This window comes from Elephas maximus, chromosome 25, assembly GCF_024166365.1.
Source record: "Elephas maximus indicus isolate mEleMax1 chromosome 25, mEleMax1 primary haplotype, whole genome shotgun sequence".
NCBI classification, from domain to species: Eukaryota; Metazoa; Chordata; class Mammalia; order Proboscidea; family Elephantidae; genus Elephas; species Elephas maximus.
In genome coordinates, this window is record NC_064843.1 from 26940306 (window position 1) to 26964545 (window position 24240).

The 24240-nt window shown below is 43.4% G+C and overlaps 1 protein-coding gene across 3 annotated transcripts in view; it reads left to right on the forward strand.

Moving 5' to 3' along the window:
• The window catches only part of PTPRT (protein tyrosine phosphatase receptor type T), a 1296550-nt gene that overhangs the window by 850081 nt on the left and 422229 nt on the right, over positions 1-24240 (forward strand). For all 3 annotated transcript variants that reach the window (XM_049868705.1, XM_049868707.1, XM_049868708.1), the window contains exon 9: positions 3213-3322. In XM_049868705.1, coding sequence (XP_049724662.1) covers positions 3213-3322 — 110 coding nt within the window. The remainder of the gene's footprint in view (positions 1-3212; positions 3323-24240) is intronic.

The following is a 24240-nucleotide window of genomic DNA, read 5'->3' on the forward strand; positions in this document are numbered from 1 at the left end:
CTTCTGCTCTTGCCCTCACAAAGCGATCTACCACACTCCAATGTCCATCCCCCTACTTTTGTTCTAGTAACTTCTCCTTTTCCATCAACTCAAACTTTTTGCCACTTTATATCCTGATTTACCAGATTAGATTTGCTCTGTTATAATTCTCCTGTACCTGTACTTCAAGGCCCATGAATTAATTGTGGGTATCATTATTTATTTAATGTCTGTCTCTCTTTCCATAAGGCAAGCTTTATCAGGGATTCAACTACATCTCTCTTTTTTTCCCTGGTGTATCCCTAGTGTCCATCACGGCCCATTGATCATATTAAAGACTCAATAAATATTTGTGGAAAGGATGAATGGATAAGGCAAAACATTGAGAGATCCGACTACTTAAAAGCTTCCACATACCTAAAAGATTTAAAAAGCAAATGAGAAACTGGCAAAAATACTTGCAACCTGTGCAATAAAGCTCATAGCTTTAAAACAGACTATAATTACAAGCCCACAAGACAAAGCTGAACAAAAATGGAGATTCCCTACAGAAAAATAAACACAGTATCTATAGGGCCTGTTCTAAAAAAAAATCAATGCAAATGGCTAATTAAACTGAAAAAAAAAAAAAAATGACCCTCTCCAGCATTCTAAAAAGCCGCTCATACACATACAGACCCCGGTGGTGTAGTGGTTAAGAGCTACGGCTGCCAACCAAAAGGTCGGCAGTTTGAATCTACCAGCCACTCCCTGGAAACTCTATGGGGCAGTTCTACTCTGTCCTATAGGGTTTCTACGGGTCAAAATCAACTCCACAGCAACTGGTTTGGGTATTTGTGTGTGTGTGTGTGTGTGTGTGTGTGTGTGTATATATATGTATACACACACACACACACATATATACACAGAGCAAGAGACTGACTGATTCTAGGTGATGCAAACAGTTAAGACAGTCAGCTGCTTATCAAAAGGTTAGAGGTTCGAGTCTACCCAGAGGCACGTAGGAAGAAAGACCTGGTAAGATATTCTGAGAAACAGCCACTGAAAACAGTATTGAGCATAGTTCTGTCACACACATGGGGCAACCCTGTGTTAGAAATCACCTTGACGGTAACTGGTGCTACCACATACATACACATAAACACACATACACACCAAGGTATACATATATATACACACACACATACGTTTGTTGTTGTATGCTGTTTAGTCGATTCTGACTCCTAGGGACCCTATATGACAGAGTAGAACTGTCCCATACGGTTTCCTAAGCTGTACTCTGCTGGTCGGTTCAAACCTCTGACCTTTTGGTCAACAGCTGATGCATATATAAACACACATACAGGTGTATACGTACACACACACATACACATGCATTTTTTTTTTTCCACATATAAAATAGGCATTTAAGTTTTTAAAGAATAGTTAGTATTGACAAGGATCGGAGACAAGGCGCGTTCTGATGTTGGGGCTCCCAGAATGTTACAAACTTCCTGAAAGACAATTTGACAATACATGTCAAAAGCTTTATAAGTAAAATAGCTCATTTACTTTGGCCCAGTGAATTTATTTCCAGAAATTTATCTTAGGGACATCAGCAGAGTTGTACACAAATACTTATTTATAAGAATACTTAACTACAGTGTTACTTATAATCCTGTAGAATTCAAACCAACTTTAATGCCCAACGATAAAGGGCTGGAGACTCTACTGGGACATGTCCACCTCTAGGCAACCATGAAAATACATGGTCCCAAAGCACATTTAAGGATTAAGAGCAAGCCTGTGATTTGTTTAGCGATAAAAGAACAACAAGTATGAGTTAAATTGTTTAAAATATGATATGTTTATGCATAGGCATAGAATACCGGGAAAACACAAAGCAGAAAGCAAACATTTGTTATCTTTGGGTGTGGGGATGATGAGTAATTTAGTTCTTTTCTTTTTTTAACCTTTGTGGATATTTTTAATATTCAGCAAATCCTGTGTTATCACATCCATAATGAGAAAAACTAAATATGCTTTAATTTAACAATAGTGAACTGATTGCAACATATGGGCAAGGCTATATCTAGAGAGGCATGGTATGGTGATTAAGAGTATATGCTTTGAAGCTCACAGACAGGTGTTCAGCTCCTTCTTTACAACGTAAGAGCTGGATGACCTTGAGCACGTTATTTATCTCTCTCAGCCTCAGTTCCCTTATCAGTGCAAAGGAGATAACTACACACTGGGCAGAGCTGACTGGTGGCTTAAATGAAATAATGTATGTAAAATTCTGATAAAAGAGTAAGTGCTTAGTCAAAGTACCTGCATTTCTAATGTGAAAAAATATAAATAGATCCAGTAATGATTTACAGGAATTTGTTATTCCCTAGGGGGTTCTAACTGGAAGTTTGGGTAACATTTATTCCATGGTTCAGATTCTTCCAGTCTCTTATAATGATGGTGGATCCAGCAGAAGGATGCTGGCAGGAAGGCTGGCCTGGCTACAGATGCAGCCCCAAGAAAGGTTGTGCTCATTAGGGCAGAATGCTGGCGTAGGTCATTTATGCACCTGCCTCCAACCAGCAAATAGTTACTAAACATCTACCACGAACCAGGCATTGGAGAACAAGTGATGAGACAAGCTAGATGTTTTCTTGGGCAAGGCAGGCTTTATCTTAAGTACACTGGGGTTTCAGGGCACATAGTTCTTGTTGGATTTAGGGATTAGTCCAGAAACTAAAAACACACTTCCTAAAATTAGAGAAAACTTGACAGGTTTAAGTAAAGGATACAAAGTGTACTTTGTATTTATCAAATACCAGTCCTAAGGCAGAGGCCTAATGCCAGATTTCTACCAGCTTGCAAGACTAGGCTGGCTGATGTCCTCTCTGCCCTGACCAGGATTAGTTCAGGGACAGACTTGCTCAGTCCACAGATGAAAAGCCATCAGCCTTCTAGGACTAACTATGGTCCATGGCCCAAATCTGGCCCACTGCCTATTTTTAAAAATAAAGTTTTATTGATACACAGCCATGTCCATTTATTTACTTATTATCTATGGCTGCTTTGATGCTACAGCAGCAGAGTCAAGTAGCTGCAATAGAGACTGTAAGGCCTGCAAAGCCTGAAATATTTCCTATTTGGCCCTTTACAGGAAAGCTTTATCAACTCCTGTTCTAGGGTAATGGGGCTGGGGAAATAGAGATGGAAGGTGATCACAAGTTCATGGCTTTCCCCTTCTGTAGTTCCAGGAGCTGTTCCTCTAGAATCTATCCAAGGGGGTCCCTTTGAAGAGAAGATCTACATCCAGTGGAAACCTCCCAATGAGACCAATGGGGTCATCACTCTTTATGAGGTAAGGAGGCTTGTTCATGGCATCAATTAGATTAACTTTATTCAGTTCGCTTCAGCCTGAAGTTGGTGAAAACCTACTGTGTGTGGAGCTCCACGGAGGATATAAACGTGGGTAAGACACAAGTTCCCAAAGAACTTCTGACAATATGATGGGAAGAAAATACAAGGGCACACAATTGAGCTGTCTTTCTATCCACAATGACAAAGAAATCGGACACCCATGCACTGAGTATGGTGATTACTGATGTCTCAGTAGCAGAGTCAGGACTCAGGACTGTCCTGACATAGCAGAGAACAGCCAAGCACGGCAAACAGCAGTTACTGTTCATCTGGGAAACCGTGATGCTCACCCCGCCCATACTACTGTACTTTCAAACAAATAACGTGTGTCTTCTATGTTTGTTTGCCAGCCACACAAGGGTACCTCATGGAGAGGGTCTCAGCTGGCAAACACACGGAAGGCATGCATTATTTGCATGAAAAATGTGGTAGTCTTCCAGCTTCACAAAGAGTCCAATGTCATTCTCTACCCTGGGGATACAGGATTCCGTAGATTTAAATTGCTCTGGGTCCAAGGTATATTTTATTGTCATCTCAGGTGATGGTGTTCAAAGTACCCCCTGCCAGCAAGGCCTTATCATATCAGAGGAGCTCTGGTGCCACAGTTAAGAGTTCGGCTGCTAGCAGATAGATCAGCAGTTCGAATCCACCAGCTGCTCCTTAGAAGCCCTATGGAGCAGTTCTACTCTGCCCTATAGGGTTGCTATGAGTTGGAATCGACTTGATGCCAATGGGTTTTGGTTTTATCATATCAGAAAGGATCCCTGGTGGTGCAGTGGTTAAAGCACTTGGCTGCTAACCAAAAGGTAGGCAGTTCACTGTATGGGAAAAGATGTGGCAATCTGCTCGCATAAAGATGCAGCCTCGGAAACTCTGTGGGGCAGTTCCATTCTGCCCTATAGGGTCGCTATGGCTTAGAATCAACTTGAGGGCAGTGGTTTGGGTTTATCATACCAGAAATGGGGCAGGATCTCCTCAGGAAGGAATGTACCCATTAAGCCAACAAAACATGGCTTTCTGAAAACTTAAACTACAAATACACAGATATCCATTATTTACAACAACAAATACAAAAACAGACAATGACAACAACTCCAACAACCAGATATAGGCTAAGATTCACCCATGGAGAGGAAGAGAAAATAACTGCCCCTCCCCCCCAACCCTTATATTCTGAGATACCATGAGCTTGCGATATGGGGTAAAATCGAAAAAGGCAGAAATGCACAGGAAAGGGTGTGGATGCTGACGTTGGAAAGGTATAGCCTCATATCCCACCTCTGCATAGTCTCAAGTGACTTTTGGCAGGTTCCTCTTTTTCCCAAGCCTTGGTTTCCTCACCTGTAAAGTGGAGGTGGTAATCACTGCTTCAGGGTGGCTGTAGGGAGTCTGAGGAGGGAAAGGATCCAAGCGTCCCCAGGTTGAAACATGCACAACAGGCCCATGGATGGATGGAGGCCAATAAGTGGTCACGTGGAAACGTATACCTACTATACACCTGCTGAGAGTGGGCTGGGAAGAAAGCTCCACCACAAGGGAGGATGAGCTCTAGGAAAGAAAGTCAAGGACTGACTGATGAGAAAGAAATATTCAGGATTAATCAGATGGACCCAGAATCTCTCTAAAGGAGAAGACCAACCAGCACATACATGGTGCTGAGAAAACACCTTCAGAAAACACTTGTCTCACTAAATCCAGAATTCCTCAAAGAAGAGCTGTCTAACAATTCCATTTTAGAAACTCAGGTTTCTCATCTGAAAACCAGGGTAATAAATACAATTTCAGGGTTGCTGTGATGATCAAATTAGATATGTGTTTAGCACAATGTTTGGTACCTAGAAACAGCACTGTGAACGGTTACTCTTATCCTCACATAAAATTGAGATTCAGAGATGAAATGAAAAGACCAAGATCCTATAGCCAAGATGGCAAGTTCACGTCTCCTGAATGCAGGTGCCTTGCCCTTTGCTGCTACTGACTGTGATCCATGGACCAGCAGCATCAGCATCACCTGGGAGCTGGTTGGAAATGCAGGTTCTCAGGCCCCACCCAGGACCCACTAGATCCGAATCTGCATATTCATAAGATCCCCAGGTGGTTCATATGGGCATTAAAGTTTCAGAAGCTCTGCTGTAGACCACAATACTCTTTGGGAAGTTTCCTCAGTTGCTAGGAGGACATGTCCTTGAGCACAGATCCAGAGTCCCTCCCACGCTGGGCTCAACCCAATCCTGCCCCAGACAGTAAGCAGAAGGACCTTGCTTTTGAAGATGTTTATATCGGAGTTTCTGTTTATGAGGCAATTTCCAAATTTAATTAGATGAAACCAATTTGATTTTTAAAATTAGGTTCTGGTTGTAATTTCTAGAGAGAAATCCATAAATGACAAATCACCCTCTGCTGGACTCAAAAAGCATATTTTGTTACCAAAAAAAAAAAAAAGATTAATGCAAATAGCAGAGAAATCTAGGATTGACTTTTTCCTCCTATGCACAACCTTGGACTCAGCAAAGACAAGAGCCAAAGGCAAAGCGGGGTGAAGGCTTCTATAATTAAACAGTTGCCGGCGAGTTGATTCCGACTCATGGAGACCTCGTTTGTGTCAGAGTAGATCTGTGCTCCATAGGGCCTTCAGCGGCTGATTTTTCAGAAGCAGATTGCCAGGCCTGTCTTCTGAGGCATCTTTGGTGGATTCAAACTGCCAGCCTTTCAGTTAGTACTCATATGCTTAACCGTTTATGCCACGCAGAGACTGCTTTCATTTATCAGAACTATGTGTATAGGGTCGCTATGAGTCGGAATCGACTCGAGGGCACTGGGTTTGGTTTTTGGTTTATGTAAATACTGTTAAATATATCAGGTCAGGGCAGCATGTTAGGATTACATTTCCTTCCCTGTGAATTCAAGTCATAACTTCTGGTCTATTCCTAGATAAGTCTCCCCCTGACCGAATCTGAGTGGCTTTGAGAAAGCCTCATTCTTTTCCTGGGCTTCTATCCCCTTTATTTTGCCATGAGAGTGTCAGACAGTATCCGGCTTCAACTAGGTAAAAAAAAAAAAAAAAAAAAAAACAGGAAAAAAAAAATCCATGTCAAACTCACAAAATCAAAGGGTATACCTCATTTTGAAGTCACTTTGCTGTTCAGACTTTGCCTGTGGCCAGAGTCTTTGAAAGTAAAGCAGTAAAGACACAAAGAAAATGAGCCAGTGCAAAGGCCCTGAGGTGGGAATGAGTTTGGCATGTTGAAAAAACAGAAAAGTGGCCAGGGTGACTGAAGCTGAGTGAGCATGGAAGACAGCGAAGAGGCCACGCTGGGTGGTAGTAGGCAGGGTCAGAGCACGCAGGGCTCCTAGGCGTGGTAAAGAGAATCCACTGCATCATAAGAGGAGTGGAAAGCCCTAGGAGGCTTTTAAGTAGAGGAGTGAAGGAATCAGATTTATATTCTTCAAAGATCACCCTGGCCCTGATGTGGACAATGGGCTGTTGGGGACATCTGGAAAATGCACCAGGAAACAAGGGCATGGCCATCGTCCATGATATCACGATGAGGGCTCAAGCTATTTATTGGAATACTTTGTACCTGGTGGAAGATAGGAAGGCTTTGTCACATCTGCCTCTTTTCTGTTGCTCACCCAGCTCTGATATCTTCCTTTCAGTAACAAGTTCTTATTTTGATGAACTTCCTGGAACCACGAACTGTCAGAGCCTGGGTCCTCCCTTGCTAAGGGATGGGGGTCTAGCCCTGGCCCTGTTGCCACCCCGGGACCGTAAACATCCTAATTCTGCGGTGGGCTTGACCCTCCTCCCTGACCACTGAAGTGGGAACTCAGAATACTTACCAGATCCCACTGAAGCCAGCCTAACATCAGCCACAATAGAAGTATAAGGGTAAATTAGAACGTGGCCTCAGATCTCTATGGATTTGCCCTTCGGTGGGAGATACAGAATGCACTTCTGTAATCACTTCCATAAGAGAGTGACAGACAGTGCAGAGAGAGAGGCCACGTCACAGCTTTGCCACTCAAAATAAAAGACAGGCAGCATCAGCAGCGACTGGGAGCTTGTTATAAATGCAGAATCTTGGGTCCCAGCCAGACCCACTGAATCAGAATCTGTGTTTTAAGAATATCCCCAGGTGATTGGTGTACACATTAAAGTCTGAAAAGCACTGGTCTGAGAGCCATTCTAAAATTCCACAATCTGGATCTATATTGAATTTCTGGTCATACAGATAAGGAGATGGGCCCAACTCCAACGGCACTGTTTTCCCCTCAGTGCATGGCCCCTGGTTTACAGGCCTGAGGTGGCTTTGGAGTTGCACAGACCTGAATTTGAATCCCAGCTTTTCATCTGCTGGCTCTGAGACCCTGGATAACTCATGAAAACTCTCTGAAGTTCAATTTCCTTGTGTGCAAAGAGGGGTCAACAGTCCCAACAGCCTGCTGTGAGTGCCTGTCTGCAGTTGCGATGGTCCGTATGTTTGAGGAGCGTAATAAATCGTACTCACCCCATATCTGAAGTCCAGTGCTGAATATTCCAGCCTGTTAACACAATCATAACACTTCCCAGATTGAGGGATGCTGAGCTGTGCTGGGAACGCTGCTTCTCTGGGAGGCTTGGGCTACATGGCTACCTTGTTTTAACCCTCTAAAACCAATTGTCATTTAGGTGATTCTGACTCATAGCAACCCCGTGTGTGTCAGAGGAAAAGTGCCCCATAGGGCTTTCAATGTCTGATATTTCAAAAGTAGGTCACCAAGACTTTCTTCCCAGGTACCTCTGGGTGGACTCAAACCACTAACCTTTCAGTTAGCAGCCAAGCACATGAACCATTTGCACTACTCGGAGACTACTTTTAACACCCATGTTGTTGTTGTTAGGTGCTGTTGAGTCCAACTCATGGGGACCCAATGTGACAGAAGAGAACTGCCCTGTAGGGTTTCCTAGGCTGCAATCCTTATGGAAGTAAATTGCCAGGTCTATTCTCCCAAAGAACCGGTGGATAGATTCAAACCACTAACCTTTTGGTTAGCAGCTGAGCACTTAAGCGTTGCACTGCCAGAGCGCCTTTTTAACACCCTGGCAGTGTCTGACTGCATCTGAAAGAGAACCCGGTGGTTCACCATGACCTGCAGGGCTCCGTGACGTGGCTCCTGCTTCCCTCTCCAAACTTATCTCATGCCACACTCCTCAGTGATGTCTTATGGCCTCTTCCCTTTTCAGCATCCCAAGACTTTACTGTTGCCCTGAGACCCAGGCACAGGCCTTTCCCTTTGCCTGGAATGTTCTTGATGCCTTTTGAGAAGTGAACAAAGCCATACTGCAGGAGAGGATGGATGGTGGGGGTCCTAAAAGGACATCAGCTGGTCCAGAAAGCTCTGCTCATGAAAACACTGTGGACATTGGATGAACAACAAATGAACTGAGCAATATCCCTACTCCTGTGGGGTTCATAGAGCTATTTCCACCAGGGGTATGGAAACCTTACCATTAGTACAGCCTCTTGCAGAGCCCTGCTCTTTGTTTCAACGAGATAACAGAGTCCCCCAATCAGAGCATGTACTCGAAGAAGGGTTCTGTGGCCTCCCCATCCTGATTTAGCCCTTAATAACTACAATTCATCAAACATACGGACCATCACAACTGCAGACAGGCACTTACAGCCTGAATGAGGTCATCAGGGAAACCATCCAGCCAAACAGTTGTCTGAAAACTCTTCAATAAAATCATTTAGAGACAAGCTGTTCAGAGTTCATGAAAAACAGTAATCAATATGTGTTTCAATTCAATTAATTGTTCTTGTCTCTGTCCAAAAATAAAAATCACACAATGTGAGGGAATTGGGCCAGAAGATGTTACACTAGCAACTGGGTTAACTAAGTGTGAAAATATTTAAAATTCAGACATGCAAAGCTTCCCAGTAAGCCTTTCTGTTTAGCAGTCAAAATCATCAAGTTTCTAATTACAGTGTATAAATCTGGGAAGCTTAAAGGGAATGAGAAGACCCTAATGAGTCAGGAATGGGTATCTTGATTATGCTGGAGTTGATTGACATTTATCTTCCAAGCTATTCTAGGTGCCGGGCGTTCAGAGTTAAATAAAACACAGACTCTGCCTAAATAAAACAAGGTGGCATTCCTGTGTGGGAGCCTTCAAAAGGGACAATAGGTCGAAGGGTTGTCAATATTTTTCCATCATACAGATGGCTGGATTTGTTCTGAACCAGAAGCATGGGCTCTGCCATCAGCGTGCATTTTGAGAAGTCTGGGCCTGTGTTCTGAGCAGAGTGGAGTTTGGAACAGGGCTGGAGCAGACACAAACATTGACAGAGGGAGGGGGTGGGCCACGTGGATGGCTCCTGAGCAAGCTGTCAAAGAGACAGGTCCATCAGAGGTCCCTGGCTCACTCAGTTGGATGATGAGCACACCCTTCTCCTGTCTTCTAGCTTGGCCACACGGAACTCTCGGGGCTCACTGACCCCAGACATGTCCACGGCTCTGATCATCAGAGGTGTAGCAGGGAGAATGGGATGTGATCCAGATGGGTAGGAGGCAGTATAGGCGAGAAGGGATCAGCTGGCATGTGACTAATACAGCTCAGAGCAAGAATTTGCCTAACTCAAACTGAAACTATGTTAATTAGGATACACAGTTTGCATAATGCAGGTTGCTATTAGGTATAACTCAAGCCAGCCTGGTAGCTAGAAAAAACACCTGTTTCTTTTGTTCAAATGAGCCCGGGTGGTGCATCGGTCAAGCGCTCAGCTGCTAACCAAAAGCTCGGCAATTCGAACCCACCAGCAGCTCTGCGGGAGACAGATGTGGCAGTTTGCTTCAGTAAAGATTACAGCCTTGGAAACCGTATGGAGCAGTTCTACTCTGTCTTATAGGGTCGCTATGAGTTGGAATCAATTCAACGGCAACAAGTTTGTTGTTTTTTTTTTCCTTTCGTTCAAATCAGGAATGTGGAGATCCACTCCACTCTGCCTGCACCCAGCTGCCACACATCCTGTCCACCACAGGTTCACTCGCTTCTCCTGCCAAAAAAAAAAAGTTTCTGTCAGTTCCATTTCATGGCAACCCCACGTGCTTCAAAGTGGAACTGAGTTCCATAGGGTTTTCAATGGCTGATTTTTTGGAAGTTGATTACCAGGCCTTTCTTCCAAGGTACCCCTGGGTGGATTCAAACTTCTAATCTCTCAGCTAGCAGCTAAGGGTGTTAACCACCCAGGGACTTCAAATAGACTCAGGTGAGCCCTCAAAGTCCCATCTCTATCACCACACCCTGTTTTAAGCACCCATCTGATGCCTGGACCACTTCAGTATCTCCTAATTGATCTCCCTGCCTGGCCCCACATCCCCTTCCCACTTCTCCACACAGCAGCCAGAGACAACATCTTACAAGATAAATCCGATCACATTACTTCTGTCCTTTGGCTTCATCTTAATTTTAAGAGGTTAAATGGCTAGTGGTTGAGTTTGGCTGCTAACCAAAAGGTTGGCACTTCAAATCTACCAGCTGCTTCTCAGAAACCCTATGGGGCAGTTCTACCCTGTCCTGTAGGGTTGCCATGAGCCAGGATCCCCAGCCTTCCTCTCTACTCTCATCTCCTGTCCCTCTTCCTATCACTTACTGTGTTCCAGCCCCTGTGGCCTTCTGGCATTTTCTCAAGCTCACCTAGTTCTTCCCAGCCCATGTGACTCTGTAAATGGCATTCTTTCTGCCTATAACACTCTTTATACGCTTCACAGTTGGCTCCTTCTTATTCCTCACCTCCAAATAAAGAGCTTTCTCCTCTCTACTATTCATTTTATCCAAAACAGGTTCCCCTCTATTTTCTCTTTCAGCAACTTGCTTATTTCTTTTACACCATTTTCACAGTCTGCTCTTATTTTGTTTGTATATTCTAGTACCCTCCAGGCCTCCACTGGACTTTTATTAGCCTCATGAGGTCAGAGACCATATTTACTCTTGCTTTTCAGTGTATTCCAAGGGCCTAAAATAGTGGCTTGTACCTAGTAGGTGCTCAGTAAATACTCCTTGAATGAATGTGTGGATTTGTGCTTTATCTTAACAAGGGGTGGTGATGAAATTTTTGTCTAATTTATTTCACGGCTCTCAAGCCTAGCTGAAGATTGAAATTACCTGGAGAACCTTCAGATCAAATGGATAGATATGTGAGTGGATGCATGGATGGAGGCATGCATGGATGGACAGATAGATATGGATAGGGACATAGATGCATACATACATGGAGCCACATATGGATGAGGCATGGATAGATGAAAGAATACATGGGCCTCACTGCAGTACAAATAAGTCAGTATTTCTGGGGGACAGGCTCTGTCCATGTGTTTTGCTTGGTTTTTAAGTTCTTCAGAGAATTCTAAGGTACAACCAGAGCTGAGAAGCAGCACTGCACTAGATAAGCCAATCAGTCCCTCTGATATGCTGTCCTAGCTAAGTACCTGTTAACACCATCTTGCTGCTGGCCTTGCCCTGTCTTCATTCTCACTCTGCTGGTATCCCCCTCTATCTGATCTTACACTATAGCCAACTCAATCATGCATGCCCAGGTACTAGGTGTTACTTATTTTTAAGGTTTAAATTCAAGAAGCATTGGCCTTTTTTTCCTCAAGGTTGCTAAACCAACACTTTGTGAAATAATCAAAGACACACAGAGAGGTATCATTCTGTCAATATCCCTTTGTGTTTTACTAATGGCATCTTGCAACCCGGATGCCAGAGCGTATCACAGACCTTACCTTACAATCTTTTTCTATCTCCAGTATAGACTAAGTTAGTTCTGTTGTTCTTTTGTGAGATTAAAAAAAGACATATACACATATACACCCACACACACACACAACAACTTAATAGATTTGCTCAGAGGCCTTCCCTAAATCTTAAAAGTCAGGGCTCTGGGATGTCTAGAAGTCATTTTTCCTAACCCTCAGCCCATCAGTCAACTTCCATAGGATGTTTCCCTTCCAGAGACTTGACAAATGCAGGCAGCCCCCGGTGAATGCCATCCGTAGGCCTGCCGGGCTGACAGGGAGGCTGACAGGCATTTCGATAGAAATGGCTCCACATTGAAAAGGATGATTTCTTGCACTCAAAGTCTGGGAAGGAACGAAATTGCATTCTGAAGCAAGTAAGTTGTATTTACATAAGTGAGCCCATTACAGCTGCCTGTCCTCTACTTGTGGACCATCAGGAATGCCTATATATTTGCCTTGGGTGGTTTTTTCCCCATTGTAACCCAAGAATTTGTGGTGGAGCCAGGCAAGGTATCACTGGGAATCAACAGATGCATCATACTTGTTACCTAAAAGCCCAGCAAATCATGTTCTCCTGGTAATAAAAAAGTTTTCACAATAAACATTAATCATTCAGTTCAGCTGCAGGTAAAAGGTGGGAGCTGCTGGAAAATATCCCTGCGGTATGTACGTGGGGATGAGTATGTTTGTCTTGGTGTGTGCAAGTGTGAGAGTTTACGTAGTTGTACGCTGCCAAGTGTGTGCACAGATGTATTTGTGTGTTTGTCATCATGTGTGTACAAGGCATTCACCTTTGGGCTATACCATCTTCCCAGTTGCATCTTCAATATTGTTAACTGCAGGAGATATCAGGGATACGGGGCTATGTGTTTTCTCCTGGACTGGAGGAACACCAGGTCACCTCAACAGACATGCCATTCTAATGTCCTGGGAGAAACCCCCCTGCCATTTCAATAGGCTCCCAGATGTTTCTCATGAATTTCTATCACAATTGCTCTCTAGGGCTTTAAAAAAAAAAAAAAAAAAATTTACATTAAAATCTGGTGAAACTAATTTTATGCACTTGTAACTGTCCTAGGAGGGGGGAGGGAAGGAAATAAGTTCTGCATTTGGCAAAACATGGGCTCTCCTTCATGTTCGCAGATGGGAGGGACACTGTGTTGATGCACTGTGTGCCCAGAGGCCTTTGCAGAGGATCTCCTGTATACATACCCCCTCTCTGGCTGGCATGGTCCTTTCTATGAGCTGTGCCCAAAGGCGGTGTTTAAGCTGCAAAGTGTCTCTTTAAACATTACAAGTTGTTCTCTTTTCATCTCCGATGTTTCACCGTGTTCCTTCTGTTGGAATCCCACCTGGGCGGGGCGATGCAGCACGAATTTTCCGCTTTTAACTGGCTGGTCTTTTCATTCCTGTTTTGGTCAGAACGACTCTGTGTTTGGGCTCAGATGAAGGGTGTTGTGGGCTTTCATCTACCATTAGGGCATTCGGAGCCTCCATTCTGAAGTCCCTTGAGACTGGAATTCAAATTGTAATTTAGTGATTAGATTACTTCTTGGCCTTAGAGGATGGCAGTGGCCCTCCTCCCTTCATCCTGAGCCCTTTTGTCTACTTTTTCTTAACTCTTCCCCAAAAGAAAAGTAGTTTCCCTGAAACTGACACTCAAGTACAGGGCCTCGGCCTACCTAATTATGGTTTCAGTATTCACACACACATACATTTAGGCATATGTTCATATATTTGCATGAACATATTACATACATATCAAGTCTTCTTCGGAGCCTTTCAAAACATATGTCATAAAAATAATCCTTGTTTTCTGGGTCTCCCTTTTATCTTATGCATGTTTTTAAGATGTGTAGATTATTCCATATCAAATAATGAATTGTGCAATTAGGATATTTAAGATTAATTTTTAGTTTGCCAACCAAAAAAACCAAAACCTGTTGCCGTCACCTCGATTCCGACTCATGGCGACCCTATCGGATAGAGAAGACCATAGAGTTTTCAAGGAGTGGCTGGTGGATTCGAACTGCCAACCTTTTGGTTAGCAGCCAAGCTCTTACCCACTGCACCACCAGGGCTCTGTTTAGTAATGCGTTTGGATGAGTCCCTTCCCCAACCTGGGCCTCTGTTTCCACATCTGTGACCTGTACCAGATAGATTCAAAGGGACTTTCCTGCTCTGACTCTCACTTAGGTGCCCAGAATTGGATTACTCCTACTCCTAGTTTCATGAAACACTTTCCTCATTGGTTCATGCATGGCCTTCCTTTATGTTCCTTCATTCATTTTTGCAGTGATACACTGCCTGACAGGACAACTAGAATATTAAAAAATCTTCCATCTACTTATGAGCTCCTCCCCATCCCGTCCCTCTGCCTCCACCACTACTCTGAATCTTGTAGAAAATTCTTCTGCATTTTATGTGGATTTACTACTTGTATATAGTCCTTAAAGCATATTTCTTTAAATTTGCTGTTTTATCTTTAATAAAAGATGCCAAGTTATATACAAACTTTTGGAGCTTTTTTTCCATTTTATATTGCTAACATCCATCCCTATTGATCAGAACAGATGTAGTTTTTTTTTTTTTTTAATTGTGCTTTAGGTGAAATTTTACAGAGAAAATTAGTTTCTCATTAAACAATATACATATTGTTTTCTGACATCGGTTGCAAACCCTGCAACGTGTCAACACTCTCCCCTTCTCAACCTTGTTTCCCCATTTCCATTTGTCCAGATTTCCTGCCCTCTTCTGCCTTCTCATCCTTGTCCCTGGGCTGGTGTGCCCATTTAGTCTCCTATATATGGTTGTACTATGTGTGTTATTATTTGTTTTATAGGCCTGTCTAACCTTTGACTGAAGGGTAAACCTCAGGAGTGACTTCAGTATTGAGTTAAAAGGGTGTCTGGGGAGCCATACTCTTCGGGTTTCCCCAGTCTCTGTAAGACCAGTTAGTCTGATCTTTTTTGGTGAGCTTGAATGTTGTTGTGCATTTTTCTCCAGCTCTGTCCAGGACCCTCTGTTGTGATCCCTGTTAGAGCAATCAGTGGTACTTCACTCGTCTCGACTGCTCTGTAATATTGCTTTGTGTGACTACATCACAATGCATTTAACCATTATCCTTTAATAGGAATTTGGAGTTGCTTCTAGGGTTTGGCATTATCAACAGTGACGATATGAACATCCTTGTGCATACATCCTGTTGTATACATGCAAGAGTTTCTCTTGAGTTTATGCCCTGAAACTAGGTCATAGGGTAAATGCATATTCAACTTTACAAGAAAATCACAAACTATTATCCAAAGTGACCTCACCAGCAGAGTATAAGAGCACCTGTGATTCCAAATTCTCCCTAATATTTCTCATTAAATACACTTGCTGTAGATTTTTTTTTTTTCCTTTATGGAGCCCCTTTATCAGGCTAAGGTACCTGGGTGGCACAAACAGTTTGCACACAGCTACTAACTGAATAGTTGGTGGTTCAAATCCACCCAACAGCACCATGGAAGAAAGGCCTGGCGATATACTTCCATAAGGTTAAACCATTGAAAACTCAATAGGATACAGCTCTACTGACACATGTGGAGTCACCATTGATCAGAATGTAACCAACGGCAACAGGTTTGGTTTTGGTTTTATCAGGCTAAGGTCCCTGGGTGGAACAGATGGTTTGTGCTTGGCTACTAACCAAAAGTTCAAATCCACCGAGCAGCACCATGGAAGATAAGCCTGACAACCTGCTTCAGTAAGACCACAGCAACTGAAAATCCATGGAACACAGCTCCACTCTGACACACATGGGGTGTGCCATAAGTCAGAACTGGCTTAATGGCAATGGGTTTGGTTTGATCAGGCTAGGGGAGTTCATTTCTTTTCCACACCTATAACCTGAGATGGCTGGGAAAGATTGCCTCTAAAGCACCTTTCTGCTTTGACTTACCAAACTTTCACCCACAATCATAACAGGATTTCCGTTTGCCACTTGTCTGTTACTGAATCTCTGCTCCCTTGACACCCACCAGCAGTTTCCCATTGCATTTCAGATCAAACAAACAAACTTCTAACTCAGGTCTAAAAGACCCTGGACTACCCATTCTCTTTTTTTTTCTCTAGCCTCACTGGCCTTCTTTTATGTTCACCGGCATGCCAAGCTCCCTCCACCTTCAGGCTCATAGCAGGTGGAGTTCTAAGTTACCAGAAAGCTCTTCCTCGTGTATTTCCTTAGCCAACTCGTTCTCATACTACACATATCAACCTACATGCTGCCTCCTCAGAAAGGCCCTCCTCAACAACCTTAAAGTAGAACTCTACCCACTCACCATTATTCTCTATCACTGCTTCCCATTCCCTGAATAACATGTACCCCAATTTGTAATTATGATGTACTTGTTTATAATGATGTCTGTCTATACTGTAAGTGCCATGAAGGCAGGGTCAAGGTATACTTCTCACCACTGAAGAACCCAGTGGCTTATACAGTGCCAGGAACACAGAAGGTACTCAAATGATTTTCGAATGCATGAAGCTTTTGAGAGGTTCCCTTTGATGGCTGAGGTTCAATAATAAACCCATCATCAAGCCAATTCCAACTCATCCCAACCCTGTAAAACTTCCCCATAGGGTTTCCAAAGCTGTAATCTTTACAGAAAAAGACTACCACATCTTTCTCCTGCAGAGCAGCTGGTGGGTTAGCAGCCAAGCACTTAACCACTGAGCTACTAGGGCTTCATGAGAGGTATAATAATAGTCAGGAGTAACTCTTGGCAGCAGTCTACCCACAGATATGAATCAATATGACCGTACAAAATCATGACATTATATCCCAAATCCTATAGTATACAATATACTGAGGTTCCAGTGGCCAACAACATCTTTTATGTGGTTGTAATCACATTGCAAAAGTTTGACTTTCCACTGTGTCAAACATTTTCCTGTTTTTATGTAATCTACTTATCCATCCTGGTTAATGGCTTTCAGTTCCCCTGAGCTCATAGGCCATATTTTACTTTCTAATCACTCTATTTTGGAGCATGTCTATTGATCTTGCTAGATTGAAAGACAGAATTTTTAGAGTATGACAAGGGTGACCAGGATCTGTTTAAGCAGCCAGTTAGTTAAGTTGGAACTCTTGCTTTCTTTTTTCCTCTCAATAGATTTGTCAGCAGCAAGCAGAGACATTCACATGCCTGCCGTTGATGGGAGGACTGTGCTCAAAATAATAGCTCTCTTTGTTCCATAGAAATGTATCTAAGGGAGGGGAGTAGGACAGTATGTACACATTTGGACAGAAGTCTATAAACACACGGTTAGAAAGGGTGGACATTTTCCTTCTTGTTTTAAAACTTGAGTCTCAATTTGCTTATTTCCTAACAAAAAACAAACCAGTTGACGCCAAGTCAATTCCAACTCATAGCGACCCTATAGGACAGACTAGAACTGCCCAATAGAGTTTCCAAGGAGTGACAGTTTGATATGAATTGCTGACCTTTTGGTTAGCAGCCTGAACTCTTAACCACTGCACCACCAGGGCTCCTTTCCTAACAAAGGGAGGTATGGGGCAATTGTGTTCCACTCTTCCCTAATACTGTTCCCAAGATAGTCATCAATAATGGCATGATTTTCCACTGAACTTGGACATGGCCTTAGAATCCCTCTCATCATAGCACTCTAGGTGGTCATTTCCAATTGAAAAGGAATAGCACTTAAGATGAAGTCAGCCTGCCATCCCTGGCCAATTCTCAGGACACTGATATGGGGATGGGTAAAGCTCTGTGCTCATTCATCTGTTGCCCTACAGAATCTCTCTTTACTCTAATTTCTGAGGGTTTTTTTTGTTTGTTTTCTTTTTTTCCTCCTCCATGAGCATTTTTCAGTTTCAAGTAATCGTCACAATGCTTATTATCTTAGTGGACTCTGTTACAATACCTGCAGGGACCTCAGCATTTGGGCCAAGAAGAAAATGAAGCACCTGGTCTGAGGCTCTGGGGAAACTCACCAGACACTGTATCCCCTACTGGGCAGCTCAGTGTCCAGTTGCCAGTAGACTAAAGCAAGGATCAGACATGTCAGTATCAGCTTTGTTCCCATCTCGTAGTTGGACTCAGTGTTATAAGTCAGCATGATGGACAGGAGGTGCTGGATATTAAAGTAGGCAGTAGGCTCATTGTGTGGAGGTACAGAGACTATGTCAAGGCCCTATGCAGGGATGCCTTTTTATCATCCTCCCACTTAGGGGGAACACCACAGAGAAACCTCCTTGTACAAAATGGACCTATCCAGGCTTAGGAAGGGCTGTGTTAGGCACAGAGGTGGCTGGTTTTCCTATTCTAGCTGAAGCTGCTGCTGTACCCTGGCCCTATGTAGAGCTTGGCCTTTAGGGGAGACTCTGAAGATTCTACCAGGAGTGCCTGGGGAAGGTGGGAGCTGAGAATAGCCTTGGTAACACCCTCCTGTCACAACTGTCTGCCCTAATCCTAATAAGACACACTATGCTCTCCTTGGAGTTCTCCAGAACTGGTCCCATGAGCCATAGGCCTAGGAGAGCAGCCTTTCATTCCCAGCATCAGCCGTATTGTCACCTGGGATGCTAACTGCCCTCCTTGCCCTTTCCCACCTTCCAAGTAAATGTGCTATCTGCAATTCCCGAAGGTAGTTCTTAATCTTTGTTCCTATTTGGAAGAAGGGATCAATGCTGTAGAGATCTTCCTGAGGAAGACACTAGAAGTGGGAAACTCTACACTAAAACAAGTCATCTAGAGAGAATTTATGACCGAAAAGCAGAGCTGCTGGAAGATAGGAGCATACATATTTGTTTCAAGATTATACTGGAACTTCTCTTAAGGATCCTGTGTAGATAAGCCCTGTGCACTCCCCACCAACACATGCATTTGAATATTTACTCTTTCCTATATTATTAGCCTTCCCTAAATAATTTTAATAAAAATATTACAGAAAGTTCAAGTTATCAGAGAAAAAATATCCCCTGTAACCTCTTCTTCTGGCATGACAATTATTTTGCCTTATATTTTACTTTTGTTAATAGGCATACATATTTTGCATAACTATAATTACATAAAATTTGCCATCATCATTTTTCATTAAGCATTTTATCACAATCATGACTTTATATAGCACCATGGAAACAGCTTATCTTTTCTAATGAGTGCATAATTTTCCATGGAGTGTGTATATCCTAATTTACCTAATTATTCCCCTATTGTTTTTCCATATTTCTGATAACACTGTGATGAACCTCAAGTATATGATGGTGGTGGTATGTCATGGTGGAAGGAATATGGCCTTTGGATCAAATAGATCTGGAGTCAAATCCTGATTCTAACATGGCCTGGATAGGTGATTTTGGGTAAAAATTAACTTCTCTGATATTTAGTTATCTTACTTGTTTAAATAAAAAAGTATTCAGAGGAAGTATTCAAGCCTATGATTCAGGAGTGTTGTAGGTGCTAGAGATAGTTTGTAGTCACAGCCACCCAGCAGCCATCCCATGTCATAGCTGGTCTTCTTTCTCCTGTTTGGTGTGTTTCTATATTAGCCGCTTCCCCCATGTGAAATTACAGGGTTGAAAGGAATGAACACTTGTAACTCATGATACATATTGCCAAACAGCTCTTCAAATGGATTGCACCAGTGTGAGCATGTGTTTTTAGTGTTGTGTTGAGATTTCATGCCAATCACTGTATCTGGGAAGCAGGCCTTTGGTGGCCCACCAGAGATTTATGTCAGCTTTCATGGTACCCTCAGAGCAGGCTGATGTGTAAAGAGCGCATCACACACATTGGTAGATCCAGTTGTACTCTCCAAGGACGTGAATGCTGGAAACACTCTTGCCTTAACAACTCCTTGTTCACTCCCTCCCACCTTTGCCATTAAGTAGCAAATAGAGTATATGGCCCTCAACAATCCCCCAGAGTGTCCTGGGGGCCCTCATGAGAACTCTGAATCAGAGGTCTCAAAGCTAGATTCCTACAGCCTCTGCCACCAACTTACTCTATGACACAGGGCCAGTCATGCCCTTCCGTGGGCTCAATTTACTCACCTGTAAAAGAGAAGGTTGAAACAGTTGGCCTCTAAGGGCTTACCCCTCAGAAGTGTGGCCTGTGGACCAGCATCATCAGCGTCACTTGGGAGCTTATTAGAACTGCTCCATCCAAGGCCCATTAAATCAGAAATCCTCCAGGCCAGGCTCAGAATCTGTGTGTTAACAAGCTCTCTAGGTGATTATGATGCACACTCAAGCTTGAGAATTACATTCTAGGCCCTTTCTACTCAAAGTGTGGTCCACGAATCACAGTTATCAGCAGTTATCTGGGAGTTGTTACCAAGGCTGCATCTCAGGGCCTACTCCAGATCTGCTGAGTCAGCGTCTGCATTGTAACAAGATCCCCCAGGTGATACCTGTGCATATGAAAGTTTGACAAGTACTGCATTGTTATTTTCTGACCAAGATCTCCTCTCATATTTGAACCTTTGCTGGGAGACTCAGTTTTAGAACCATGCTCCTCTTCCACCACACCTGTACTACCCCCCAGGACTTCCCTCCCCTACGGTGGGATTCCTCCCCTGCCCAGTTACAGCTGGTGGGCCTAGATGTCCCTGCTCAAGGGTCAGGGTCAGAGCAGTGTGGAAATAAAGACCACCCAAATGAGAACAGGCAAAGGCTATTTGAGTGGAAAAAATGGTTATGTGCTCAGCTACCAACCCAAAGTTTGGCAGTTGGAATCTACCCAGAAGCATCTCAGGAGGCCTAGCCATCTACTTCCAAAAGATCACAGCCATTGAAAATCCTATGGAGTACAGTTCTGTCTGAAACACATGAGGTAGCCCTGAGCCAGAGTCAACTTGATGGCAACTAGTTTTTTACAGCAAGGGAATCAGCCACTATCGCTTGTATTGGGCAGATATTCAAGAGAGGCAGGGAAGTGGGAAAGCTTTATAGTGAAGAAAAGAAAGGTTTCAGGTATACCCTGATTAGAGTCTGTTGGCATGGGGAAATGTATGTTAGCTAACTAGAAGCAGGGTATCCTATATGATTACTTAAAAAAAACCGAACCCACTGCCATTGAGTCGATTACAACTCATAGTGACCCTATAGGACAGAGTAGAACTACCCCATAGGGTTTCCAAGGCTGTAAATCTTTATGCAAACAGACTGCCACATCTTTCCCCTGGGAGTGGCTGATGGGTTTGAACTCCCAACCTTTTGGTTAGCAGCTGAGCACTTAACTACCGTGTACCAGGGCTCCCTTGTGATTGGTTAGGAGAACATATTTGGCTTTCTTTGGATAGTCCTAAATTAAAGGCAGGGTGAAAAAAAATTTTTTTGTATCAGTTATTGATAAATTTTTTTTTTTTTTTTATCAGTTATTGATAAAGCCCTGGTATTTTGGTCTGATTGCTATGGAGGTTGTGGTTTGGCTTCCTGGGTTGGTTGTTGCAGGTTGTGGGTCTGAGTTTTACATTCATAAACAGCCTGGCATTGTCAGTTTACTTATCCGTCTTTCAGTAGCTAATACCTTCTTTACTAGATCACCAAGGTAATTTTGCTGAAACATAAATCTGACCAGTCACTCTACTATCTAAAATTCAGCCACAGATCCTATTGGCTCTCAGGGTAAAATCTCAGCTCCATCAAGTCCCTCTTTGAAATACCCAGCCCTTGCTGGCCTCCCTTGCACCCTCTCCTGTTTTACACCCTCCCCCACCAAATCCACAGGTTCTAGGAGCTGTTACCCCTCCATTCTCACTGCATTATTCCTTGTTTCCTTGACCTGCCCACAGCATTGTAAAGACTGCCTTTATTAAACTCTCCTTGAATGATCATTTCCTGCTGAAACCCCAGCGGAGACCACTGTTTATCATGCCATGCACCTGTCAGTCAGTGTGCTGACCATCAGGCACTTTATGTCAATCCTTGCAACTCTTCAAGATAAGGATCATTAACCTCATTTAATAGTGAGGCCTAGACAGGTGAAGTAAGTGACTTGCCTAAGAACCTACAGTTATTCAGTGGGACCTGGATTCCTACCAGGTTTGATCACAAACCCTGTCCACTTAACTAATTAGCTAAAGTTCCTTCACCAAAGGTAGTCAGTAAAAAATCATGGAATTGATCTGAATTTCCTGTCATGATCACTCCACCTGATGGCCATGAGCTTGCAGATGGGGACTTAGGGGCCGGCCTTGGGGCAAAGAGAGAGGCTAAGATCTGGAACCCACCTTGGCCTGAAAACCTTGGGGTCTTACTTCCCTCTTGCAGCAAACATTTTCTCTTCCAACTAGAACTGTCAAATCCTTGAGGAGTAGTGCTCAGTCAATACAGGGCATCTAAGAATGGATGCAGGGAGGAGGGTGGGAGAAAGCAGGTGGAGCCTACTCAAGATTGGGAGGAGGAGGCTTCAGAGCCCTCAATAAAGGTGGTGCTCCCTCATCAGGATTCCACTGGCAAAGCCCATTCAACTCAAACACTTCTGCAGCTGAATAGAAGTATTCCGAGCTGTCTCCATCCCCTTTTATGCAGGTCAATGGTATACTTGACCTGATGACTTTGGGAGGGTGCTGACACAAATTTCTGTGGTATGCAGACATCAAAGGAAAATTGCATAAGGCAAATTGGGATAATAGTTCTCAATACTGGAAAAAAGTTTCCCATTCTAAATTAATTTTGAAAAAAAAAACTCTTTTGTACATCTTTATACCAATTCAAAATGGGCAGGGTTCCCTGTAAACCACCACTGCAGGTCATGACATTTCATATTTTCAAGCCAATATATTATTTTTAAGAGAGAAACATACCCTGGAGCATCAGGGTGGAAAGGGGGAGTGTGCTGTCACGTTATAGGGAGAGCAACTAGGGTCACATAACAATGTGTGTATTAAGTTTTTATATGAGAAACCAACTTGAGCTGTAAACTTTCACCTAAAGCACAATTAAAAAAAGAAAGAAAACATATCCTGGACCACCTGGATGACCATTTTTATACTGAAATGCTGACAGAAAAGCCCAGTAACCATGTTCGATTTGTTGTCTAGATTCCAGCAGAACAAGCCCAGCCCCTAAGTGATAGTTCATGATACTCAAGTCAGTGTTTCTCAAACTGGAGTCTATGAAACCCTGGGGTGTGGGGTGTCCACAGATTTATCCTCGGGGTTTACAAGTTTTTAAGTTTTAAGAACGCTAAGAGGATGAAAGGTCTTTTCCTTTTTCTTTAGACCCCAATTTCCCTGGTGCTTTTTAACCTTGGTGAATTCTTGCCGTGTAGTATGTGCTGAAGGACAATTACAGACAGGAAAGAAGGGGAAAAGAGAGGACAGGAGGGAGGGCAGATTTTATATTCCAAATCAGAAGCCTACAAACCTGGCCGAGTTTCAAACCCAGGGAAGTTTGCAAAGATGGGGAGGCCCAGGTCCTCCCTAAAGCTACTGAATCAGAAACTTCAGAGGTGGGGCCAGAATATACTTAGAAATGGAGCCACAGAAAAGCCTATGTGCAGCTGGGTGAGAGAGCCACTGTGGGAAGTCTCTCCAGACTATTCCTCCTTTCTTACCCTGGCTCTGGTTGGAGCCTCAGCTTCTCCAGGACTCTTGCCTCCATCACTTGCTGGATCTCCCTGCCCTTTGTCACCTTTCCCCAAGATCTGCCCTCCCTATCAGCCATCAGAGTCAACTCTGAAACACACTAGCCCAGCAAACCTGGATAACCTTTCACCAGCAGAACACTGTCCGAGCTCTTTAACATAGGTTTCTCCCCGGCCCCCATGACTTCTTCAGCCTCCTTTCTGAACATCCCGTGCTGCCGTTTTTACATCCAGCTGCTCTTCACCTATGCACCTTTGTGCATGTTGGTACTTTGGCTTAAAGTCTCCTTCCCTTACCCACTTCCTATTTGCCTGCTCATCTCGAACACCTCAGTCTTCACCTCTTTTCAAGAAGACTTCCTCTCACCTCCTCCAACTGGTTTATGCACTCCCCCACACAATATTCTTGAGTATATCTGCCAATGCAATTACCACATTCTGTGTGTGTGTGTGTCACTAGATGCCTAGACAAGGACTGTGT